Here is a 12,008-nt window from a genome sequence, read left to right as displayed (position 1 = left end):
CACAAACCTGGGGCATTTTGACTTCTTATATGCTATAGCAACCCTCCTTCTTGTTCTTGTAATCATTACAGGTTAGACTTTTATATTACGAACATAGGTTTCCTTGTCAATGTTAGGAAAGCAGAAACTCTTCATTTTGTTGCATATACTATATGTTTTATCTGATACATATCAGAGCCCACATTATTCACAAGTGTTTCATTCTTCAGTGTTCATCTTTTGTTCATATGTGTTATTTTTGACATATAGTGCCATTCTGCAGCTTCACCTACCTTGATTTTTCACATGGATGTATGGCATTATAATACTTATCTCCTTTGTGGCTGAAAGAATTTTACAAGCCAGCTTGGACTGTGTGCGGCATGGCCATAGTGACATTACCTTGTCACACAAATGGCTGTAGCCACTAAAATACAACGATCACCAAATTAACAATGAAAGCACAGTGCATTCAGAAAATATTCAGACCACTTTTTTCACATTGTATTATGTTACAGTCTTTTGCTAAAAGTTATATTTTTTCCCCACATCAGGCAAAGTTTATTATCCCAAATCTCAAATCCCAAAAAAAAAATCCTGGGACAAGATAAGTGAAGCGAGCAGGGGGCAAAGCCCCCTAGTTTAACAAAAATAAAAGAATGAAAAATTATTTTGGCCCAAGTATTTATAAGGTTTGCTAAGTACTTGGCAGTAATTACAGCCTACTGTCTTCTTGGGTATGATGTGGTTAACTTTGCACACCTGGATTTGGGGATTTTGTGCCATTCTTCTGTACAGATCCTCACTTGCTCAGTCGGTAGACAGCTGTTCTCAGGTCTTTCCAGAAATGTTCAAGTCCGCCCTCATGCTATGCCACTTAAGGACATCCACAGTGTTTTCCCTAAGCCACTGCTACGTTGCCTTTGCTTTTTGCTTAGGGTGACTGTCCTGTTGGAAGGTAAACCTTCAGCCCAGACTGGGGTCCAGACCACTCTGGAGCAGATTTACTTAAGAATATCTCAGTACATTGCTTTGTTCAGCTTCCCCACAATCCAGACTAGTTTCCCAGTGCCCAACCCTACAGCATTATGCTGCCATCACTGTACTTCACTGCTGGAATGTTACAGCACAAGTCATGAGCGGTGCCTGTTTTAACGCAACAAGATGCTTCGCATTAAGGCCAAGCAGTATAATTTTGGTTTCACCAGACCATCTCACAATCTTGTTTCTCACAGTCTGAATCCTTTAATTGCCTTTTTGCAAACTCCAAGTAGAGTTTTACTGAGTATAAATTGCCATCTGGTCACTCTGCCATAAAGCCCAGATCAGTGTAATAATACCTGTCCTTCTGGAAGTTTCTCCAACCTTTACACGTGTTCTCTGGAACTCAGTCGGAGTGACCATTGGCTTCTTGCTCATCTTTCTGGGAGCATTCAGTGCTGCAGATTTGTATTTTTTGTAGTCTTCCCTTGTACCTCAACACAACTCTGCAGGCAGTTCCTTCAATCTCATGGTTTGGTTTTTCTTTTGGTAAACATTGTCAGCTGGTTAATGGGTCTGCATGCACATACACTAGTTAGCAATATACCAAAATTATACAGCAGGTCTATAAAGCAAAGCAAGAGAAACAATACCAGCTTTAAAGCAGTGAGTTCAAGAATGCCCAAAATTAATTGAATCCTCTCAAGGGATGATAGTCAAGGGAAAGTCAGGTGGTTGGCTTTATAAGTAGTGGGAAGGAAGACGAGAGTCCAATGGGAGCAGGTAGAAATTAGGTCAGTAAGAGGATGTGGTCTGGAGACAGAAGTGGAACCTGGTTGGCTTTAGGTTTGGGGGAAGAAAATACATTAGTACACTTTGTCAACCCCTGATTCATTGTTCCATCTTTTGGTAAGCCCATTTACTGCCTCCTATACACATGTGTTTAACAATCTATATATATATTTTATTTGTTCTGGATTTAAAAAAAATCAGTGATACTTACAAGTGAAAGGAATCATCATAATTGCAAGATGCATTATGACAAAAATAAACAGAAAATAACTTTTGAAATAATGGAAGAACTTTTTTAGCGAATTAAATGCAGGCAATATTCCGCAAAGTCGTGAAGACACAACCAAGTCAGAGACCATCCAAAAACCACTTGTAAAAGAGGTTCTTTGTTTTAAGGCAAAACTAATTTTAGGATTGAAAATGTGAGACAGCACAGTAATATTAAGGCTAATAACTAGTCAACCTGCAATATCTAACAAATGCTGTTTTGGTGTTGTCATTTCGTGAAATGTATAACTTGGAAATAAAAGTGTACACTAATACAGCAGATAACTCTTTTTTCAACTGACAGGGCTTGCTATAGTTGAGAAAATAACCTAAAATATTAAGCTGCTTGTTGATCACATGTGATGACTTGAATGTTCCAGTAATGCTTCTGCCACAAATTATTAAGGAAATGGACATTAACCTTTGAAATCAGAGTGTTATACTCCATACTTGTCTTAGGCAGTCACATCCAGGAATCATAAAAGAAATAAGATTCTCACCTTTAACCAATATGTACTCTGCTTTCCTAACAGGTATACCTGTGGTTGTTCAAATGCTCCTTAGTATTACCCCAAACACTGCAGAGTGGGAATATGATTTTTCAGGCCAAAAGCTCATCTTTACTAATATAAGGACCCTCTTAATGATCCAGCCGTGACAAATTTTAATGTAGGTCTATGCATAGATCAATGGCTGTGGCCAGTTAAAGGTATATGACACTATAAAGAACATATTGTACCTCAGAATAACCCTGAAAGTCAAACTGATGATGTTTTTGACAGAAAAATAAATTGGTTTGGTCTAAATTTGGTCTGAAAATAAAATCTGAGAATGAAATATTAGTCCAGTATTTCAATTCATTTTTGATAAAATATTATTGTGTACATGTATTTTTTTATTTATATATTATTAACAGGTACAAAATTATCACAGAAAAACCTCCTGGAACAATATGTGGTGTCCAGAAATCAGAAAATGGGAAAATAGAGTGGAATTCAGAAATGCCCGTTTCATGTAGTCTGTCCAAGTAAGTCGCTTTAAAGATTAGTTGCAGTTTATGTACTGTATGATTATATGTAATATGGTAGAAATTATCAAGTTAAAATTATTTAAAGATGTTAATGTACACTATACAATGAGTTTTATGTACTACTTTAATTAAAATGGCATAGTTGGTGTTATTAAACAAAAGCCTTAGGATATTATATGTATATGTAAAATATAATGAAAAGGGTACTGTAGTGTTTATTAGAGGTGCTGTCAGCATTCTAGAGCATTATAAAAAATGTTGATAATTTTAAAGAACAAATATTCAGTGATTACAATATTCCATAAAAATATATTAATATTATTATATGTAAATATGTGTCTAGTAGTTATAAGTTAGATGAAAGACACAGTAGAGTTGTTAGTTCCTTCATTTACTACTAATACTAAAACTCATCTTGCATATTTTAGGGGCTTGCAAATCCTGTTGACACCAATTTTAGCAAATATTTTGGAAGCAGATCAAGAAAAATGTTGGAGATTTGATCAGTTCTTTGCTGAAACAAACGATATTTTGCATAGAATGGTAATCCATGTCTTCTCCTTGCAACAAGCCAGTCTTCATCTTATCTATATTCACAAACATATCAAGTAAGTCTAAATTATAGGTAGCTTTACTAATTTTTACTTGATTAATACAAATGATTTTAGTTGTGATTGTAAGCATTATAATTAGAAATGTATACCATTTCATGTCGAATTCATTTTCTTTCACTCACTTTTTTCTGCGGTGGGTGGTAGTGATAACAAGCTGAGAAGGGAAAGCCCAGCTTTAATGAATAAGTTCTGTATTTTTCTTGTCAAAATGTTTTCTTCTCAATCATGGTATATATTAATTTGCCACATAATACTGTGTTCTAAAGTGAAACATTTTTTATAAATTTAAAAAATACTTTGTTCAAGCAGCTTACTGCAGAGTTCTGTGGATCCCTCCGTCCATACATGATTAAAAGAAAAAGCCTAAAAACTTACTAAATACATCCATTTGGACGTGTAAATGTTTTTGAATTAATAAATATGCCTTCCTCATTCATTAGGTGAAGGAGACTAGAAATAATAATTTTGTCACAGATTCTTGGTACTGTTTTTTTGGGGTAAGTATACATTACTTGCTCAAATCTTTGTGGTTATTTTACATATGCCATGAAGTGAGATTCTTGGTGAGCGGCAGCATAGTTGAAAGAGCACATAGTTGTTTCATTGTGTTTTGTACGCATAACAGTACGTCTGAACTGAACTGATTACACTTTATTATAATTTTAATAAAAGCCTTAGATGAAAAAAAGTCGGACTGTATGAAAGAAACCTGAATCTATTATCTTTTCTTTTAGCATGATGAATCTCTTTTGCTGGTGTTGTAGTAATAAAAGAACTGAGCACAATGCACAGTATTTGAGTAAATGTATTGACCGTAAATCAGTGTGTAAATAATGTGCAGACTCTATGTAGAACCTGACACTGTGAGGCAGGAATGACAAACCACTCTGCCTATGTTAAAACATCTGTACTGAACTTATTCAACTTCAATCTGATTAAACTTATGTCAAATAGTATTGCCATACTGGCTCTATTGCACTTGTGTGTATGTGTGCATGTGTGTGTATGATCGCTCTGCAATGTAATCAGAATCGGAATATCTATATTGTCATTGTAACAAATACAACGAAATTAGGTGCAGTCCCTGCGGTGTCAAAATATAAGTAAATATAATTACAAAAGGATAAGAAGGAATAAGGTCGAACACAAACATTCAACATAAGACCTTAATTGCACATGAAACACTATTGCACATGATTTCATCTATAGCACTGCTGCATTGGAGATGATTAGGTGGTATTCAGTGCCCTAATAGCAACAGGGTAGAAATTGTTATTCAGTCTATTAGTATTTGTTTTGATGCTCCTATATCTTTTGCCTGATGGCAACAGTTGGAACATTTCATGAGATGTGTGTGAGGAGATGTGTGTGTTTTCCGCTTTCCTGAGGCAGCAAGAGCTGTGCAGTTCACCCAGAGAGGGTAAAGAACATCTGCTGGGCAGTCTTTATGATCCGCTGAAGTGTTTTCATCTGCACTGTTTTGCAGCTGGAAAACCACACGCAGAGGCAGTAGCACAGGATACTCTCAATAGAGCAGCAATAGAAGGACACCAGCAGTTTTTGGGGGATGTTATTTTTCCTGAGGGCTCACAGGAAATAAAGTCTCTGCTCAGCCTTCTTCGCCAGCTCAGCTGTGTTCACAACCCAGGACAGGTCTTCCATGATGTGGACTCTCAGGAAGCAAAAGTCTGACACCCTCTCCACACCGTCCCCTCTAATGTAGAGTGGTTTGATGTCCATTTTCTTTTTGCTGAAGTCCACAACGAGCTCCTTGGTCTTAATTGTGTTCAGGAGCAGGTTGTTTTCAGTGCACCATGCTGTCAGCTGCTCCATTTCATCCCTGTAGGCGGACTCATTCTCCAGAGATGAGCCCCACCACAGTGTTGTCATTTGCAGATTTGATGATGGTGTTGCTGTGATGGGCAGGGGCACAGTCATGTGTGTACAGTGTGAAGATCAGGGGGTCAGCACACAGCCCTGAGGAGAGCCGATGCTGATGGCCGAGGAAATGTGAGGGCCCACCCTAACCCTTTGTGTGCAGTCTGTCAGGAAGTCTTTAATCCATATACAAGTGGAACAGGGGAGTACCAGGGCTAGCAGCTTGCACACCAATCTTTGAGGTAGGATGGTGTTAAAAGAAGAGCTAAAATCATTAAAGAGGAGATGTGCGTAGCTCCCCTGGTGCTCCAGATGGGACAGGGTAGCATCGAGAGCAGCAGCAACAGTGTCCTCAGTAGACCTGTTAGCCCTGTAAGCAAATTGGTGTGCATCAAAGGTGGGAGGGTTGAAAGACATGATATGACTCCAGACCAGTGTCTCAAAACACTTTATAAACACCGGGGTGAGCGCTACTGGCCGATAGTCATTCAGGCAGGTTATGGGTGATTTTTTTGGTAAAGGGAGTAAAATGGAGGATTTCAGACAGGGAGAGGAACTGAGGCCTGGGACAGTACCAGGTTAAAAATCTTTGTAAAGACCCCAGCCAGCTGCTCTGTACAGCTCCCCAACACACATCCAGGGACACCTTCGGGACCTGCTGCCTTCCTAGGATTAATAGCCTGGAGCGAGCATCTCACCTTGTGTTCCTCCACCCTAAAGAAAGGAGTGATGTTGTTGTGAGCTGCTGCTGCTGCTGCATGTGCAACAGCTGCCTCTAGTAGATCCACCTCAAATCGAGCAAAGAAGTGGTTCAGCTCCTCTGCCATTGAGGCATCACCTTCAGCAGCTCCATGACTGGTCCTGTAGTTGGTGAAGTGCTGGACTCCCTGCCAAACCTGCCTGTTGTTGTTACTGTCCAGGTGCTACTCAATCCTTCTCCTGTTGGTCCCTCTTAGCCTTTCTGATGCCTCTCTTCAGGTTGGACTGTGTCTTGCTGCAGAGAGCCTTGTCACCACACCTAAAGGCAGTGTTCCTTTCCTTTAGCAGCCGCTGAACCTCTCTTGTCATCCAGGGTTTCTGGTTTGAATAGACACGGATACATTTCTCCACTGTTAAAGTGTCAGTGCTGGTTTTGATGCAACACAATACACTGCTGGTATTGAGTTCCAGGTCTGGAGTTTCAAAAATGTCCCAGTTAGTCCTGTTGAAGCAGTCCTGCAGCTGCAGAGAGGCATCATCAGGCCAAGTTGTGATGGATCTTGTGGTGGTAAGAGCAAGTTTGTGGAGAGGGGTGTATGCAGGAATCATCAGCAGTGACATGTGGTCAGACTGGGCCAGGTGTGGAAACTGTTTAGCTCTGTAGCCCAGCTTGATGTTTGAGTAGACCTTGTATAGTGTGTTGGCTCCTCTAGTAGCACACTTTACGTGCTGGTGGAGTTAGGGGAGCACTGCTTTTAAAAAATCCACATGATTAAAGTCCCCTGCCATAATGAACACTGCATCAGGGCAACGGCTCTGTTGGCTGCTAATGCTGCTATATAAATGTCTCGGAGCCAAGTTAGCATTAGCAGCTGGTGGTATGTAAACAATGGTGATCATTACCACATTGAACTCCCGCGGTAAGTAGATAGGTCTACATTTCACATTCATGTACTCCAGGTCAGAGGAGCAATTGCTATCCACAATCACTGCGTCCGTGCACCAGTTATTATTGATGTACACACAATAAACCCAGAACCTGCTCTTACCAGAGTCTCTAGTCCTGTCATAGCGCCGTGATGTATAGCCTGTTATCTCAATAACTGTGTCCAGTATGCATGAATGAAGCTAGATTTCCATGAACACAAACAAGCAACTGTGCTTGACCATGCGGTCTGGTGCAACCTGAAGCCTCAGTTCATTCATCTTGTTGACAATAGATCTGGCATTAGCGAGGAAAAGGGTTGGAAGCGGAGGTTTGTGAGGCTGTCTCCATAGTCTAGCAAGCGCGCCGGCCCTGCAGCCTCACTTCTGCTTCCTCTCTCTGCACCGCCTTCGTCATCGGCCTCTGGGAATGGTAATCTTTGGGGAGCCGGGTGTCCTGGTTATATCCACCGGAACACTGTGTGAGTGAATGAATTCCACCATAACACTCCCCTCAAAGCAGACTCCGATCTTAAGAAGATTGTGTCGGTTGTAGTGTATGTTTGCCCATCAGGATGTAGAACAAACTAAAATCAACACACACACAAAACAAAACTCCGAAGGGGAGAGCACTGAGCCTCTGCAACTATGTGCGCCGCCATGTCTAAGGAAAGTGTCAATGGACTGGTGCCGTTTCCAGGGATTGTTCCTGCCTTGCACTTGATGCTTGCTGGGGCGGACTGCTGGCTCTGAAGCTAAGGATCTGAAGAAATCCTACTCTGCTAGGTCATTTAGAAAGGCCTTTAACCTGCAATTACTCCAGGGGCAATGTACAATGGCTGTCCCTGTGCTCTGACCCCAAAGGGTATGTGAATGTAGCAAATTCCTAATACAACGAATTATATAAGGTGAAATAAAGAACAAAAAAAAATCTCTCTGCAGTGGTGTGGTGCAGGAATTGTTCCTATCTTGCACCTAATGTTTGCTGAGGTAGGCTGTAACTGAACTGTGACCCTGCCCTAGGTAAATTGGTTAGGAAGCTGCATGGATGCATTCAGGGCTCGAAATGGGGCTGCTGTACCAACTTTCTTCAGTTGAAGTGCTGGATGTATGCCTGTAATGTCTGATCAGTTCTTGTCACATCATTGCCTGCTAATATAAGTTAATCAAAAGACCATCAAAGCTATAAAAAAACCAACTGCAATACTACAAAGATACAAATTAAAAAACAGCTAGGTTATTTCTCAAAATTGATTAAATTTATCCAACCTGCATTTCACAAAGAGACTATCTTTATTTATTTTATTTATTTATTTATTTTTTTTTAATTTTTATTTATTTATTTTATTACAATCAATACATAGCAATCAAGTTTTTACAAAAAAAAAAGAATTATGCTAAGAACAGATCGATCCCCACCCTTGAGAGAGAGAGCAGGCCAAACAGTGTAAAATTTAAGGCTTGTAAAAATACCTAAATTAATAAATTCTCTGTGCTTTATAAACTTATTTTAAAATATTACTGATTAGATCCTGCCATGTTTTGAAGAAAGTCTGTACAGATCCTCTAACTGAGTATTTGATTTTTTCCAATTTTAAATAATATAACACATCAGTTTCCCACTGACTTAAAAGAGGAGAGTTTGGGTTCTTCCAGTTTATCAGAATAAGTCTGCGTGCCAACAGTGTAGTGAATGCAATCACAATTTGTTTGTCTTTCTCCACTTTAAGACCCTCTGGAAGAACCCCAAACACAGCTGTTAATGGGTTAGGAGGGATTGTGAGTCCAAGGCTGTCTGAGAGGTAATTAAAATTTTTGTCCAGAATAATGTTAATTTGGTGCAGGCCCAGAACATGTGACCTAGTGAGGCTGGGGCTTGGTTGCAACGTTCGCAGGTTGGATCATGCCCTGGAAACATTTTGGAGAGTTTTAGTGAGACAGATGTGCTCGATATATAATTTTGAGTTGTATAATTGTATGCTTTGCGCATATGGAGCTTGAGTGAATTCTCTGCATTGCTACTTTCCACTCCTTTTCTGATATATTAATTGAGAGGTCATTTTCCCAGTGTCCTCTTGGATCTTTGAAAGGAAGGGATTGTAAAAGATTTTATATATTGTAGAGATGGAGTCTAACTCCTTGAAATTGAGCAATATTTTTCCAGCGTGGATGAGGGTGCAAGATGAGGAAAATCTGGAAGGTTCTGTTTAACAAAGTTCCTGATTTGAAGATAGTGAAAGAAATTTGTAGCTGGAATGTTAAATTTGGAATGTAATTGTTCATAGGATGCAAAGACGTTGTCTATATAAAGATCTCTAAGCAAGTTAATTCCAAATTTTTCCAGATATTAAAACTGCATATGTTTGTGAGGTTGAAAGAGGTGGTTCTTTTGCAGGGGTGCCACAGAAAGAAGCTTCTCCGTCTTAAAATGCTTTCTACATTGGTTCCAGATTCTAAGTGAGTGGAGCACAATTGGGTTATTAGTGTATTGCCGATAGCGTGTGTTTATTGGAGCAGAGCAGGAATACAAAGAAGTACTGCAGGATTTTACTTCTATTGCGGTCCATGCCTGTGTATGTTCTTCTATTTGTGTCCAGGTTCTTATCGACTGTATATTTGCGCCCAGTAATAAAACTGGAAGTTAGGTAGAGCCATGCCGCCTTTTGTCTTTGTAGGGTCGCTCTTTTGATGCGTGGATGTTTAGAATTCCAAATAAATGAGGTTATTGTTGAATCTAATTGCTTAAAGAATGATTTATTAATGTATATTGGTATGTTTTGAAATAAAAAAAGGAGCTTAGGAAGAATATTCATCTTAACAGTGTTAATTCTTCCAGCTAGTGTGAGATGAAGGGTTGACCATCTATGCAAGTCTTGTTTAATTTTTTCCATGCAGACGACGAAATTTTGTTGATATAGAACTTTATGTTTACTTGTGATGTTTACCCGAGGTATTTAAACTGTTCTGCAATGATAAAAGGAAGGGTGTCTAATCTAATATTATATGCTTGAGAATTCACGGAAAGAGTACACTTTTATTCAGATTAATTCTGAGACCAGAGAGCTTTTGAAATTCTGTGAGTGCTGCTAAGACTGCAGGCACAGAATTTTCTGGGTCCGATATATACAGTACCATGTCATCTGCATATAATGAGATTTTCTGTTCCAGTCCTTCTCTGCTAATCCCCTTTATCTGATCAGTATTTCGACAATGTATTGCCAGTGGTTCAATGGCAATTGCAAACAGCAGTGGTGACAAAGGGCATCCTTGTCTTGTGCCACGCTCTAGTTTAAAGTAGTCTGAGCAAATGTTATTGATGCAAACTGAAGCTTCTGGGTTAGTATACAGTAATTTAATCCATGCACAAATGTTCGGGCCAAACCCAAACTTCTCCAAAATAGTAAAAAGGTATTTCCATTCAATCATGTCGAATGCTTTTTCTGCATCCAATGATAATAATATTTCTGGGGTGTTTGATTTAGTTGGTGAGTATATTACATTAAACAGGCGTCGAAGATTTGAAGATAAGCTAGCTATGATTTTAGAGAGTATTTTAACGTCGTTATTCAGAAGTGAAATTGGTCTGTATGATGCACATTGTAATAAGTCCTTATTTTGTTTTGGAAAGACAGTGATTAGTGCTTGGCGAAAGGTTTGTGGAAGAGATTGGTTATCTCTGGCTTCTGTAAATGTTGCTAATAGGAGGGAGCTAGCTGAGCGGAGAATTTCTTGTAAAACTCTGCAGGGTAGCCGTCAGGGCCTGCTGCTTTTCCACCTTGGAGTGACTTTATAGCATCCAGTAATTCTGATAATGACAGAGGTTTATCAAGTTCCTCCACACTAAAAGCGTCAATTTGTGGTATCTGTAATGTATCCAGAAATGCATTAGATTGTATATTGTCTTCTTTAAACTCAGTAGTATATAGGGATTTATAGTAGTCTCTAAAAGTGTATATTATATTTTTGTGTTCGATGATTTTATCTCCGTTCGTGTTAGTGATTACGAGATTGCGTTGCATACATCTTGCTTGTGAATTTGTTGCTAAAAGCTTATTAGCTTTCTCTCCATGTTCATAATAATGATGTCTGGATTTGTAAATTAGTTGTTCAGTTTCTTTAGTTGTCAAGAGGTTTAATTCTGAATGTAGAGCCTGCCTCCTCTTATGTAGAGTCTCGCTTGGTAGTCTGGCATGTTCTTCATCTATTTTAGTAATTTCGCTTTTATCTCTGCTACTTTCTTCGCTCGGATTTATTTCTGTGGGAAAGATATGAGATAATCTGTCCTCTTAAGAAGGCCTTAAGAGTTTCCCAGAGTATTCCTGCAGAGATCTCAGGGGATGTATTTGTCTCTAGAAAGAATTGATTTGTTTGGATATAAATTCAGTACAATTCTCGTCAGCTAATAGAAGCGGATTGAGGCCATCTCGGGGTGAGTGTATGGGGCTTAGTAATTTCAGCTCCAAGATCATGGAGCATGGTCTGAAATAACAATAGCATCGTATTTACAAGATTTAATCTTAGGCAAGAAGTTATTATCTATAAAGAAGTAATCAATCCTTGAGTAGCAATGATGTACTGGTGAGTAGAAAGAATATGTTCTTGAATTTGGGTTTAAAACCTCCAGGGATCTGATAAGTTGTGATCAGTTATAAACTTTGTAATTATCTTTGCGGTGTTAGTTGCGTTCCCCTGTGGAGGAAGTCTTATCTAAAAGTGGATTTAGAACACAATTAAAGTCCCCAGCCATTATAAGTTTATGAGTGTTCAGATTGGGAATGGATGCAAATAAATTTTGTATAAATTCCTTATCATCAACATTAGGTGCATAAACATTTATCAAAATC

The 12,008-nt window shown here is 39.0% G+C and overlaps 1 protein-coding gene across 2 annotated transcripts in view; it reads left to right on the top strand.

Moving 5' to 3' along the window:
• tbk1 (TANK-binding kinase 1) overlaps positions 1-12,008 on the top strand; it is a 242,608-nt gene that overhangs the window by 108,997 nt on the left and 121,603 nt on the right. For both annotated transcript variants that reach the window (XM_039769963.1, XM_039769962.1), the window contains exons 7-8: positions 2,936-3,046; positions 3,478-3,657. In XM_039769963.1, coding sequence (XP_039625897.1) covers positions 2,936-3,046; positions 3,478-3,657 — 291 coding nt within the window. The remainder of the gene's footprint in view (positions 1-2,935; positions 3,047-3,477; positions 3,658-12,008) is intronic.

This window comes from Polypterus senegalus, chromosome 11 (genome assembly GCF_016835505.1).
Source record: "Polypterus senegalus isolate Bchr_013 chromosome 11, ASM1683550v1, whole genome shotgun sequence".
Classification (NCBI taxonomy): Eukaryota; Metazoa; Chordata; class Cladistia; order Polypteriformes; family Polypteridae; genus Polypterus; species Polypterus senegalus.
The sequence above is the reverse complement of the archived record's forward strand: the minus strand, read 5'-3'. Positions and strand labels throughout refer to the sequence as shown.